Below are 14,793 nucleotides of genomic sequence, written 5' to 3' on the forward strand. Positions count from 1 at the left end.
AGACACAGATGTTGGGGAGATAATGGAAGCTTATTTTATTTATTTATTTCGTCAAGCATGTATTAGATAACAGATGTATGTATAAACATGATTATGAATACATGAAATGGACACAAATACAAGGAAAATTAGGACAGGGACGGTAGGCACGCTGGTACGCTTATGCACGCCCCTTAAATACCTCTTAGGAATGGGGTGAGGTCGACAGTAGACAGTCTAAGGTTAAAGTTTGGAGGGTTTGGAGAAGAAACCACAGTGTCAGGTAATGCATTCCAGGCATTGACAATTCTGTTACTAAAATCGTATTTTCTGCAATCAAGTTTGAGGCGGTTTGCCTTGAGTTTGTATCTTTTGTGTGCTGGTGTGTTGTTGTGTGCTGAAGTATTCATTGACATGTAGCAGATAATTTTATGTACTACGCTTAGGTCGGATCAAAGACGGCGAAATTCTAAGTTGTCTCAGCCCAAAATTTCAAGCCACGAGTTTGGGCAAAGTTAGTACTGTTTATCTAAAAGGTTGTATGGAATCCCCCTTACTGCTATTTACCATGCCATAGAAGACTTAATGGACTTGCTAATTGGTTTTGATAAAAACTCTAGGGCAAGATGGAAAAGGCTTCAGATACATTATTACTCTGCAGGGGCCTCGCATTAAAGATGTTCAAGTCTCACCGGTTCAAAGTTGACTCAGCCTCCCTTCCTTCTGAGGTGGGTAAAATGAGGACCTAGATTGTTGGTAGGCAAGATGCTGACTCTGTAAACCGCTTAGAGAGGGCTGTAAAAGCACTGTAAAGTAAGTGCTAGTGTTATATATCGTATTGCCTTGTGTAACAGGTAGTAATAAGACTTCCAGCAATGTAGAGGGTTCCTCAGCTGTTGAAAATTAATCCTTCATTTTACATTATAAAGAAAAGAGTGGGACAAACCTGTTTTGAAGCTAATCTGTTCCTCAGCCTCTAGAAATATTATTTGTGATGTGCTTTCGTGGGCGTGTGTGATTTTATTATATTAATTTATTTGATTCTTTTTATTTTATTGTTTTAAATGAGGTTTTATATTCTATAAGCCACCTTGAGTCGCCATGTGCGAATAGACGACAATATAAATTAAATAATTCTTTGAATTTTTCCTCCCAGGCATATACACTGGCAGGAGGTCTATGGAGATTCTCAATCAATAAGGTTGCCCCAAAGGTGCTTTTTTTCAAAATTTTCTTTTGTTTTTTTTTTCCTTTGAAAACATTTTACTTCTCATCCAAGAAAAACTTTTCAAAAAATATAACTAAGAAACTTTTTGGAAGAGAAGTGAAATGTTTTCAAAGGAAAAAAGTCCAGTTGCCTTTTGGAAAAAGTACTTAGCAGGATACATACTATTGAATCAAAGCAAAACAAGGTTTACTAGATATAAAGTCCCATTCAGTATTTAAAATACCACTTTATTTGAAATGTAGAGATGCCACATATATTTCTCTCAGGAATGCAAGTATCTGGACAATTACTGTATCACAGCAAAAAAAGGCTTTTGTATCTCTTTGCTATTTACCAATTGTCTAGATTGGGGGTGTCAAACTCAAGGCCCAGGGGCCAGCTCCAGCCCTTGGGATGCTTAGAACTGGCCCGCAGGACCCCCTGGAAATAGCAAAGGACCGGCCCATGTTGCCTCTGCCAACGAAAACGGAGTTTGGGAAGGCTGCGTGCAGCCTTCCTCAGCTCTCTTTTCGCTAGCAGAGTTGCAGGACGCCGTCCCAAGAGAAACTGGAGCTCGCGAGTGCCACGTGTAACCCCCACAAGCTCCTTTTCACTGGCAGAGGGTTGCAGAAGACTGTCATGTGTGGCCCTCCAAGCTCCATTTTCACTGGCAGAGGCCATTGCAGCCGAAAATGGAACTCAGGAGCCTGTTTTCGCTGGCAGAGCATTCGGGCCAGCACAAGAGCCCCCCTATACAAATGATGTCATGCTGGCCACATCCACCCCAGCTCGAGATCAAACACAAACCTGATACGGCCCGCAATGAAATCAGCTTTGACACCCCTGATCTAGATTTTTCCTGACTAATATAGCAGTCCCATTACTGTCACCTGTTACCCCTCTCAACATAAATATTTTCTATCACCAACCGGCAATTTCTTTTTTCAAACATGTCACTGGCCATTAAGATGAGACAAATAAATAAACAAAAATAAACATCATCTTTAGTAAGGTACACCATCATTTCCCAATATTTACTTATAGTTTTTGAAGTAAATGAAGGTAACACACTACATACTTTCTCAATGTTTTATTGATTTATTTTCATATCTGTAGTGGATTTCATTATACAATGGGAACAGTTACACAAACAACAAATATTCTTATTTTGTTATAAGCATGTGTACTTTATTTTTTAAGACTTTCATGAAATTGCTAAAGATGGAAAAAAGCTAAGGAATCTGATGACCTAAAAGATTCTTATGCTAAAATGTAAAAATTTTAATTTACTTATATACTATAGGGAAGTTTTTTTCCATCTGTATTTAATTTTAAGAAATTATTCCCAAATAATACAAAGTGAATTACTAACAGATTACAACAAATTGAATATTTTAAATGATAAAATACTGTTTCACATAATTTATCCTGAACGCTGCATTAGATTGTTGAGTGTTAATAGTAGAGAACTAGTTTTTATTATCGGCAGAACTAAGCATAGTAAATTTGAAATATTGTAGTTTGCATTATAGATCATGCCTTTAAAACCTATTCTGAATTATGGTTGGAAAAAAGGTTAAAAAAAAGAACAGCGAAAAGAAATAGATTTTTAAAGCATGTGAGTTAGGCTTTAATACAGCTTTAAATATGTATCAAACCCCTTCATGTTCACGTAAGAGCTTAAGAGGTCGAGAAATATATCGTCTGCGAGGGTGAGGATACTGGATATTGGCAGTGTCAGCATCGCAAGAGTGCTCTATCAGAGGAGGAAGAGGAGGAGGAGGTGGTGGTGGTAAGAGCTGGGCATAACTGGACCATCTTGATCCAGCCCATGGGGAATCCAGAGGGGGGAAAAAATACCTGAAAACAATTCAGACAGGAACACCACACAGAAGGGAAAAACAGAAAGAATAGTGGTAAATACAAGAACCAGAGAGGAGAGACACATGCTGGGACAAAATGAAAGAAACAAAATCAAGTTCTCAGCTCAAGTTATCATTTTTTAAAACTACTCCAAAGGAAAATTATCATACGAGACAATAGGAACTATCCTTTACATTCATTGTAAAATGAATATACTACATGTAAGTTAACTGATTCTGAACTATTGCATGCCTTCTCATTTATCCTACAAATCATGCTGTTTTAATGCAATTACAGAAAAACAGACACAAATTATATATCCAGATTGGTCTACTCATTTGCCTCCAATTTAGATCAACTCTACTCAGATGAAAACATCAAACTTAAAAATAAAAACATAGTTTTACAATGTTAGATTTTCACAATATACAGAGTTGGTTTTTTTTCCCATTGCAATAACAGTCTGTGTGCTTATATACATTTCTCTGGAAAAAACACAAAATAATCAAAACTTCTAATGGCTTAAAAGATCATTCCATACTACTTCTTATGACTTACCCGTAATAAAAGAAAACTTTGTAATCTTTACAATCTTTGGAAATGTACATAAATTTACAGAACAGAAAAGTTAGTAAATTTTGAGACAAGACATATTTAAAGCCACACTGACATGCCATTATGTAAAACAAGGCATTAATTGAATGTTTGCCCTATGACACCACTTCGGTTTATTTCAAGGCAACAACTGCACTGCAAAGAGCAAGGTGTAAATACTTGGCAATGCAGGAACTGGTTGGGGTCACAAGATGATAATTTCCATACCAAACTAGAACAAACATTCATTTGGACTAGATTTCCATCACAAAACCAATAAGATGAAATCTTACTAATTATTGCATGGATTCATGCTACTATAACATGCAATTATCAGGTATGTTCAGATCATTCTTATCAAGACAACAAAAATATGTTACTAATAGTTACTAGTTACTAATAGTTTTGTGATTTTCATCTGAAGTAGTACTGAAATAATACCAAAATAATTTGATATCAACTCTACAGTTGCCAAATTACAATGTGCTCACACTGTTTATGACTAAGTGTATACTACAATCCATCCAGTTAGCAAAACTAATTGCTAATCATCTATGTGAACACTTCAAAAAGCCAAACAAAGTTAAAATAATCAAAATAATTTTAATGAAAAACAGTTACTCCAATTGTTTTGCATTAAGGATTTATCTCCTAACAAGCTTAGAATGCAAGGACAATAATCTTCTTTACATTAGTGAATTCCGGCTTTCTCTTGCAACATGTCTTTTTGAGAAATGGAATCCATAAGAGAATCCTGTTACTTTTTTTGTTACAGATTCCAACAAGATCATACTGTGCTGGCTAGTAGAGTACACATGTAGTATTTTTTTAAAAGTAATTTGATTTGCATTTAGTAGTAGACAGATTGCTGGTGTCTTTGGAAGAGGTCAGACGCCGATGGGGAGGGGGAAAATATCGCTTTCCATTCCTGTGTGCATGCAACAAGCAGTAAAACAGCAAAGTTACTCCAGTTAGCTTGGTATCAGCTGTGCTTTCTGTTAAAAAGGACATAATACAAATGGGGAAAGGAAAATGCATAACAATTTTAGACACACGTGGTTATAAGCACAATAAGAATACTGTAAAGTAGCAGTTGGTAGGTTGATTAATTCTCCAATCACTTTTCAAACATCATTTTTCTGTTAAGTATAAAATAATTACTTTGATCTTCTCACGTTAGTAGTGTTACTTGAATTGATTAATGAAGTACCAAAACATTGTGCCATAGAGCCAATAAAGCACCCATCAACTTGTTTCTAAAAGCTAGAATTTACATTCTTGTTCTCATAAAATCTTTAGGAAATAAATTACATGTAGCTGGTTTTGTTCTACTTTCAAACTGCTATCAAAAATTAAAATTATTTTCAGATGATTTTTTTTCGTAAGTGTTTTTATTCCTGAACCCAAAATTATTTGAAATAAGACCTTTGCACAATCTTCAGGGAAAATAAAACAAGTATCTTGCTTAATTTAAACTGGTAGTAAGACTGGTAAGTTTAATAAGCACAAGAACAAAAGGTGAAAATGTCTAAGAGTTTGTTCCATTTTATTTTTTCTTATGGAAACATATACAAAATATATTTGCTACCATAGCTATGCTGAATAACTGCAGCCCCAGAACATCTTCAGTCTCATAAGCAGTTGTTAAGTACTTTTATTTTATTCTCCTCATGTTTGATCAACCACCATCATTGTGACATAATATACTGCAAGGAAACCTATAGCTAAAGAAATGTTACCATATATCAATTGTTTTATACCTCTTTATATCTGTCACCTGCCTTTTTCCAAATTCCAATTGAGAAAGTAAATATAAGGAAAATTGTATATACTAGGACAAAAAGTATGAAATAAGGATGTATTTATCTAAAGAAGTGTAGCTATATTTTCTGAATACATAAAAAACTGCCCAGTTCCTTGGCTTCATCCAAAGACATATGCTATATTTAACAATATTTTGATTTTACAAAATATCTCCTCCTGTATTTATAGAAAAATGGCAATAAATCTATCACGTGATTTGTACTGTAACAATCAATGTAACTATTATAGCTATATCCTGTTCCAATGGCAGTCCTAAAGTTAGTATGCCAATGATAATTCATGTATTGAAAGTAATTAAATAAATTGATTCTCAGGTAAAAAACAAAACTGAAGAAAGATCCTAGTCCCAAACTGTGAAGTCAAAGGATCAAGCCACTCTTGCCAGTGAAGAGACATCTGAGATATTGTGGAGTCTTCAAGACCAATTAGCTTTGGTAAACCTTCTTCTCCAAATTTATCCAATGATCCTTTGAAACCACCCACGCTATTGGCTATTACATCATCTAATACATGGTTATCAAACTCCTAGCCAATGCGCCAGATGCCTCACACCCTGGCCACACCCATGTCCAGTTTAGCAAAGGGGGGGGAGTCCCGATACATCATGTGTACATCATGTGTGACGTGAGTTTGATCACCCCTGATCTAATGACTTCCACATTTAATTATATGTTGTGTGAAAAATTAATTCTTTCATCTGCACTAAATTTCCTTTCAATTATTCAGCCAATGTCACTGAATAACCCTTCTTAATGCTTTAGGAGGACCATCTCCCTGCCCATTTCCTCTACATATTGTATAATTTTACCCACCCTGATCCTGTCCCTTCTAAGTTGCCTTCTTTCAAGCTAAAGAATCGTAGACCTCCTTTCCTTGTACTTGTATGAATTGCTTGATCATTTTTGATCCCTTTCTACATCTTTTCCAGCCCTGACATTTCGTTTCAAACCTCATGACCCAAAATGCAGCTAGACAATGACTTTAAAGCTAGGTATTAAAAGACTGGCAAATTTTATTTTCTCTCCCTTTAAGAGGTTTAGTATGGATTTTGATTGAAAGATACCAAGGCAATTAGTGGACAAATAGAAAAATGAGATAATTATTGTAAACAGGAAAAAATAGAGTGAATATTGCTTCCTATCCTCACCTATTCCAGATCACTTCATATAAGCATTTGAAATAGAAGATGAATGATAAATGAAAGTAAGCTCATTCACATTTTGGCCATTATGTATATTAGAACAGATCTGATGCAGCACTAATAGGACAAGCATAACTGAACAACTGAAATGATTTTTGTAATTAAACAAGAATACGTATAAAATGACAAGACATGGTCAAGTTTTTAGTGAGGAGCAAATTAGATATTTAGAGAATTAAGAACTAAGAATGTGAAGCTCTCATAAAAAAAACCATACCTGCCAACCGATGATCCATTGACTGAATTCTGGAGAGTTGAAGTTGCTGTGCCAACAGGAGCATTAAAAACTCCCTGCTGTGTGGAACTAGCATTGACTGGACTTCCATTGCCTTTCAGTATTCCAGTGCACTTCCAGTTATCCATATAATTAGCTAAATTGAAATATACAAATCCCATTTGAATGTTTAGCAAAAGGTTCTACTTACATAGTTATAATTAATATACAGGCTGTCCGGGAAATGTTGGGAGTTGAATACTCCTATATCAAATATTCAGATTATAATTATCCAATAGAGTGGACATAAAGGAATTAAATTTTTCATGGGAAAAATCTCAGCCTAATAATTAATGAATTTATCAATAGTGAGTTGGATGATTCTTAAAATTAGAATGAAATTTAAGAGAATGCTCATAGACCAAGACCCAAAAATAAAACTTCAAGGCATTGAGCCAGGATTACTGCTGTTGGAAAAGGGATGCTTTTGCATTTATTGTCTCAGCATGAACTGGCAATTATCTAGACCAGGCCTGCACAATTGCCCTGCTGGCATTTTTTAAAAAGTCAGTAAATCCACTGTTCCTGCTTTTAAAGATAGAGCATTATTGAGATTGGCTACACTAACAGAATCTTGCAAGTCTGACTGCATTTCCTTCTCTCCTTTACATTGCAGAAAGTTGTGGGGAAGTCAATCTGAATCCCTTCCTCCACAAAGCATGCTTTTACACATGTTGTTATCTTAATATTTTTTGATAATTTCTTCATGATCATCGCCTTTTGTATCTTATTTATTTTTGGATGGACCACAACTCATTAATAAATGCCTCAGGTTGCATTACTATACTATCCAATTCCAGTATTTCTAACTTCCGAAGCAAAGATGTTCCACAGAGCAGAGGGTGCTGCAGAAAAAGCTTGCCTTCTATTCTCTGTCAGCCAACATTCTTTGGCTAACGAGATCTGCAGGCATATAGGATATGCCCATCCTATTTGATCTTGTTACAGGTGGAAAAATGGTGATCCCTCAGGAACCCTGGTCTCAAGCCATGTAGGGTTTTATAAGTATTCACCATCATCTTGAATTGCACCGGAAACGCACTGTAGAATGTGGCAGCACAAGCAGTTATGTGTGCCCCTAGAATGCCACATATTGTATCTCTGTTTCATGAGCTGCAATGGTTGCCAATTAGCTTCCAGCTACAATTCAAGGTGCTGATTTTGACCTTCATGACATGGACCAGATTTGAGGGGCTACCTCTTCCCAATTACATTATCAAATCCCACCACAGCCAGAAAAATATGTTGTGGGTTCCATCCACTAAGGAGTTATATCTAGCATTTCTGCCAAGGCCCCTGTTCTGTGTAACATTATCCCCCCTCCCCCGCCCAAGGTTAGAATGGACTTTTCATTGCCATCCTTCCAGAAATCTCTCAAAAATTGAATATATCAACAGCCATGGTGGTCTCAAGCAAATGGTGATCTGCTGAGGTATGTTAGGAATATCCAATGTTCTTACTTAGCCTTTTTAAAATAATCAGTGTTGTAATTACACTGTGTTTAAATATTTTATTTTATGATTTTAGTGTATGCTTCAGTGTCTTCTCTGAGATGAGATGGGGAGGGAGGGAGGGAGGGAGGGAGGGAGGGAATAGCAATAGCAGTTAGACTTATATACCGCTTCATAGGGCTTTCAGCCCTCTCTAAGCAGTTTACAGAGTAGGTAGGTAGATAGATAGGTAGGAACGAAGGAAGGAAGGAAGGAAGGAAGGAAGGAAGGAAGGAAGGAAGATGCTTACCCTTCCAAAGCCTTACACATCCATCATCACCTGAAGATGCAAGTACTGTGCCAGTTATATTCCAGCTCACACGCCACACTTGGGAATTGTGATGATCAAACTGGGCCACTAACTGAACTTCAAATTTTGTCATTCCAGATGAAGTACTCAGTTCTTTTCTATTAAAAAAAGTACACATCTGAATTGTACTTAGTCTACTCAATACATGCTACTTTAAAAACATGTTGTTTCATTTTAACATAATAATAATAATAATAATAAAGAAATCATTTGAAAAAATCAGAGTAAAACATTGAATAGAACTGCATTTTCCCTTTATAGCCTGCAACAAAATAATTATTAGAGTTAATTGCTAAATAAAATTACTACTGGTAGATTACTGGATTATCTCACCCTTGAGAACAAAGTTATTCACAAATGTTTTATATTAAAGGACTTGCTTGAAAAACTTACCTTAGGGGTTTTAATGTGAATATTCGTACATCTTTGGTAGCTACTGCCAATATATGGAATGATCTTCCAAGGTTTGGAGCAAAAGCAATGTCATGCACAGGATCTGTGACTGTCATAAGGGTTTCGGCTTTTGCATACTTCCTGAGTAACATATAAAGAGTTTTCATTCTCTTATATAACATCATTACAGTCCAGTTTCCTTTGGGGGGGGAGCATTAACCAAGTTCTTTCATGTAAGCTTAATTTTTAATTCTACTTAAGATTTTATGCCAGACTTTTTTTAAAGCTGATTCCAACTAGTATCAATCACACCTGCTGCTGTGGCCTAGAGGAGCTCTCACCTCACAATCAGGAGGTTGTGAGTTTGATCCTAAATGGAGGCAGATGTAGGGTCCCCTGCTTGGGCAAGGGATGGGATTAGATGACCTGCAAGGTCCTTGTTAATGCAATAGAATAATGAACAAATTTTAACTAATTTTGGGAACTATGATGGAGGACCACTATTTATGAAAGGGGATTTCTTGGCTGTACAGTTAACTAGCCAAGTATCTTCACTGCCATGTATATTTATTTTGGATATTTCTGCTTTTTTTCTGCTTTTAAAATATTATGGTATTTTTTATTTCTTTGAATTGTAAGCTGCCCAGAGTCATTGACTAAGATGGGTGACTATAGGAATGGAATGAATGAACACTCATATAATTGTATTTGTAGAATTTTTTTATTTGGATATAAGTTATACTATAAAACCAAAAACATATCAAGAACTAATGCATGCTAACCATTTAATATATTTCATTCCCAAAATGCCCTTTTAGTAATTTTTATTCATATTTCAATGTTTCAGCAATATCACCACACATTTAATTATAGTAGCTGTTTTTTCCTCTCACCTGGTATTTTCATTGTATTCATATATCTGTACTTTAGCCAGTATATTAGGACTACCATCATCACTTCCTACAGCTATCATAGGAGCATGAGCACGAGAACTACAATTAAAAATAAAATATGCTTAGGCAACCTCTTTAACAATTAGAACTATAAAAGAATTAGTCTAAAACAACTATGGATAATAAATCCAAAATTCTCCTGTGTTATTCATAGCTTAAATTCACATACAAGAATGAAATTCAATGGTATTTTTTTCTTAGTAGTACATTCTGAGATACTTTTGATTGAAAACAACTTTCCAGAGCCTAAAACAAAGTCACTTACATCTCTGCTGACTGATCCTTCGATTATAAATCCAAATTTTCTTCCAGTTCTAATATCTCTATACTAAAAACTATAATTTTATATGCCAATTACAGAAAAAGATGCATATTAATTAGTTTCAAATTAAGAGAGATTTTTTTCATGATTCAGTAGTTTTTCTAAAGAATTAATAACTTACCTTGAAGGATTCCAAGAAATACAACTGCAGCTTAATTTACATGAAATTTCATGCTGAAGTGACCACTGACTGAGATTCATGACATCTGGAGCTTCATATATTCTAACAACTCCATCTGCTGAACAGGTTGCTAACATGAGACCCATATGTTTGGGAGCAAATTTGACATCTGTAACTGAGGTCCTACTATCAACCAAAGTAGTCCTCTTTACCTAAAAATACAGCAGTTGTAAGAAAATTATTAATAGATTATTAGAAGTATGGTTATTATTGCACATATAATTTATAGTGTTGAAAAATGGATTTTGCATTAGAAATCTTTAAAGCTACAAAGTTACAAAGAAAAATATATGATTGCTTCGTATTTCCAAATGGCTTATAGAAATATATTATTCCCAGAACAGGAAATATTAAGGGATCACTTGAAAAATAAAATTCTTTTTTTAAAAAAAGTTTTTTTTTATTTTTAGTCTTATACATACATTTGCAGGTATACATTTCCTTCTTCCCCTTCCTCTCCCCTACTCATCTCTTCCTCTTCCCCTTCAAACCCTCTCTCCTCCTCTTCTTACCCCCCCCAGTCTTCGTCTCTTTTCCTCTTTCTTCTTTCCCTCTCCTTTCCTCTCTTCTTCTCTCCTCTTCCTCTCCTCTTCTATTGTTGTGGTTGCCTATTTTCCTCCTCCATCTGGTGTATTTTTGGGCTGGTATTCTGATCCATTTTTAAGAAGTAAATTGGGAAACCAGCAGAGTTCCCTTTGGCACACAAACTGAATCCAATACCACTCAGTAGATCAACTGGGGGTGGCTGGGATAAGGAATGGCACCCAAAAAGGCAGAGATGGAGGACATATGGACTGAACGCTGCAGTCATAAACATGGACCAAATTTTTACCACATTAATGCAAGAGTACTGCTACAGTTATAATTTTAATAAATGGTCAAACTCCATTCATTCAGCACCACTGTAAATGATTGCTGAACAAATGGTTGTTAAGTAACAATCAACTGTGTAAAAACAAAATTCTGCTAGGATTTTGGCTTCAATTCTCTTGCATAAATAAAACTGATGTACAGATCATAGTGATTCCTAATGGGATTTTGCAAAGAGAAATATGAAAGAAAATAACAAATATAAAATACATCTGTTAATTTGAATATTTTGTTTGCTAAATTGTATTGTTATCAAGGATATCATAAATTCTAAATATTCCAACTATCCATTTTTCAAAACTTACCCAGTGACTTTGCCCCCGAAGTTTATCATTTGATTCTCCTACTATTTCTTCCCAAACAGCAGCTGTTCTATCAAAAGAGCAAGAAGCCAAGACCTGTCCAAATTCCGGATGAGCCCATGTCACACGCCACACAGATCCACTGTGTGTCTGCAGAATTAAGATAAATTAAAATTACAATGAACGAATTAGTGCTTTGATCTAATCATGTAGGCCCGCAGGCCTTGAATTTGACACCCCTGTTATAAGTACAGGAATACCTGTCTATATTTATATATCAGTGATTGCATGATTTCTGTAGATACCAAACGATAAATTAATAAGTCCAAAATTCTGCGTCTGTGTTTAACATTATCCCAAAAAACTGCAATTCTAAATACATTTACAAAGATGAGAGTTCTATGTGAGTATTGCAGTTGCAAAAACTTGCATATACGAGATGATAGCAAAGTGTTAAGAGTTTCTGTATGTCTTTGTTTCCTTCTTCTGACCCTCCAGATTTTTGGAGAACAGATCTAGCAGTCCTAGTTCCACTGAGAACAAAGAAAATTACCTTTAGGTAGGCATCAACAGGATTTTAGAACTCATTAATATTCAATATTTGAATATTGGATTCAAATTCTTACCTTCCAACTGGCAGTACAATGCCACTCTCCATTTTCACCTTTGTCCCAAACCTAGTAAGGCAAACATGTTTCATTTAAAATGAAGACATATATGATTCTTCATATCGGTTCTTGTAGAAAATCTTATCAGAAAAAAAGACTCCTTAAGCACTCCAACTAGATTCTAGGTCACATATAAAACAAATAAGAACCTGCGCATATTATTAATAGGTACAAAAACATAATCAAGTTCATAGGTTTTTCCTTCGAAACAAGCAATCTTGTGACTAAGAAGTAAATCAAAACAATATCTACCCATTTTCGGCTTCATAATAATTCTGCAACTATTTAACTACAGCATAATAATTTGTGGCTATTTAAACCTCTCCAATTACAAAAATTAATTTGGGCTTCTAGTCACAGGGAACCTTTTGTGACTTAGCTTTGTTTTGTTACTTCAAAAATCTCTTTGAACTAAGGACATAAAGGATACCATTAGGGTTTGTTACAGTAACATATTACACTAAGGAAAGAATTTGATTTCTATGCAAGATTTAAAGTTTACCATTCCATCTGGATTTGCAAAAACAGACTTTGAAATAAAAATGCATTACAATTTCAAAATCCAATGACTATAAATACATGGGAACTGCAAGGGAGAGCATGGTTACTGTAAAGGGATAAAATGTCAATGTGTAATTCTTATTAATTTTTCCCTTTGCCTTAAGTGCAATAGTAGGTGAATACATTATGCTAATCTGCAGTTTGCTTAACACTGGGGTACTATAGTAAATCACCGTTGGGAAGATTCAAACATACTAGACCACGAACAGTGGCTTCCAATTCTAATTGTCAATGTACCAAACCTAAATGCCATCAGTTTAGCATGTTGTGCAAACTCAGCCAAAGCGGACTCTCGAATCGTGGTTCTCAACGTAAGAATTACATTCCAGGAGTCCCCAAACTTGGCAACTTAAGACTTGTGGATTTCAACTCCCAGCTCTGGCTGGAGAATTCTGGGAGTTGAAGTCCACAAGTCTTAAAGTTGCCAAGTTTGAAGACCTCTGCGTTATCCTATTCACAGCAATTGCATTTTCTACCAAACCCAGAAAATTGTGACTAGACTGAACGAACATGTTGACTGACTCATCTTCCTAATTTTTTTTTTCTTTAAAGAGAGAGTATGGCGTTTTGCTCCGAGCCTTCCCCACACCTTAACACTCTGGTCACTAGAGCAAGTGGCCATGCGCCGTCCATGGAAGTCAAAAGACACATCGTGGATGAGGTCGCGGTGATCAGCTGCGATGCTTCGCGCCACGAACATCCCGGCGGCTTCGCCGTCTCAGACGTTTCTTTCCTCAGCAAAATCAGCGAAACCTTCGCTCCTCGCCACCCTTCGCGAAAATGAATGCTTTCGCGCAGCTCAAACAGGCGCGCTCGGCCTCCCAGAATTGCGTTAAAGCGTCGTGCTTTCGCCAAAAGAAAGCGACGAGTCGCTTTCGTCACTAGCGCTTACGCTCTTTGCCTTTAGTGTACTCGACTAAGAACTTCGAAGGCGTGGACTTCTACTCCCAGAATTCCCTAGTTCCAATTTCGGAATTCTGGGAGTTGAAGTCCAGGCGTCTAAAAGTTGTTGAGGCTAAGAAATACTACCTCAAACGGAAAGAGACACAGCCCCGGAAGTTTACGAGAGAAATTTAGCAGAAGTAGTTCTGGTCAAATCGATAAAGCACGTGAAATATGGGCCCGTTAGGGAATGAAGACTTTGGAGTAGACCTCTAAAAAGCAGTGAATGCCCTGATATTTATTATGTGGCTGAATTAAAGCTGAAAGGATGCCCCGCTATGGATATGCCTAGAGGCACACAAAAAAGTTGATACTACATGGATATATGATTGGTCCACGGATTGTCAAAACTTTGAATCCAGAAAAACTGGATGTTGTCAGAGGGGAAATATCATGACTAAACACTGGCATTTTGGGAAACCTGAAAGAGACGTTATAATGACAACCAAGGTTATGGTTTTCTCATGTAACATGCATGTGAAAGCTGACCCTTCAGAAAGGTGAAAGAAAATATGTCTTTGAATGTGGTGCTGGAGAAATTGTTAAAAAAAATGCTAGGACTCAAAAACAAACGGTGCAGTCTTACATGAAGTAATGCCAGACTACTCCCTGGAAGCACTATTGAGGAAGCTAAAATTGAAATATTTTGTACACATAACACAAAAGAAAACGTCACTGCACAAGACCTTGATATTTAGAAAAATGGAAAGGAGTCAAAAAGACATCTAAGGAAACAAACATGAACTACAATACAGTCGACAGATAAGCCTGGCAAAATTGGTTCAAAACTGTTTACAAACAATGTACAACTATACTTTGCAAAGCAAAAAATTATTCGCCTACCATCAGACTTAAATTT

At 36.0% G+C, this 14,793-nt stretch overlaps 1 protein-coding gene across 3 annotated transcripts; it reads right to left on the reverse strand.

The window, feature by feature from the left end:
- Positions 1-2,283: 2,283 nt before the first annotated feature.
- Positions 2,284-13,923, reverse strand: SEH1L (SEH1 like nucleoporin). Of its 3 annotated transcripts, none has more exons than XM_032222988.1 (9): positions 13,582-13,919; positions 12,390-12,440; positions 11,767-11,913; positions 10,532-10,743; positions 10,029-10,127; positions 9,136-9,276; positions 8,683-8,840; positions 6,886-7,039; positions 2,284-3,046 (listed from the first exon to the last, which is right to left on the reverse strand). In XM_032222988.1, exons 1-9 carry the CDS (start codon positions 13,690-13,692, stop codon positions 2,839-2,841), a joined length of 1,281 nt encoding a protein of 426 aa, XP_032078879.1. In that variant the 5' UTR covers positions 13,693-13,919; the 3' UTR covers positions 2,284-2,838. The 3 variants fall into 3 exon arrangements, with proteins under 3 accessions (XP_032078879.1, XP_032078880.1, XP_032078881.1); XM_032222989.1 differs by lacking the exon at positions 2,284-3,046 and adding an exon at positions 3,497-4,571 and having other exon boundaries at positions 13,582-13,923; XM_032222990.1 differs by lacking the exon at positions 2,284-3,046 and adding an exon at positions 3,497-4,638 and having other exon boundaries at positions 13,582-13,918.
- Between the last annotated feature and the right edge of the window lie 870 nt (positions 13,924-14,793).

This window comes from Thamnophis elegans, chromosome 8, assembly GCF_009769535.1.
Source record: "Thamnophis elegans isolate rThaEle1 chromosome 8, rThaEle1.pri, whole genome shotgun sequence".
Taxonomy (NCBI): domain Eukaryota; kingdom Metazoa; phylum Chordata; class Lepidosauria; order Squamata; family Colubridae; genus Thamnophis; species Thamnophis elegans.

Bases quoted from the DNA above. Each gene is read 5' to 3' on its own strand.
- SEH1L (XM_032222988.1), bottom strand. From the start codon at position 13,692: ATGTTCGTGGCGCGAAGCATCGCAGCTGATCACCGCGACCTCATCCAC. The intron at 10,128-10,531 runs GTAAGTTATTAA...TTTTAATTGTAG, and splicing joins ATTTCTTGGAATCCTTCAAG to TTCTCGTGCTCATGCTCCTA. The intron at 8,841-9,135 runs GTAAGTTTTTCA...TTTTTTTAATAG, and splicing joins TTCACATTAAAACCCCTAAG to AAAAGAACTGAGTACTTCAT.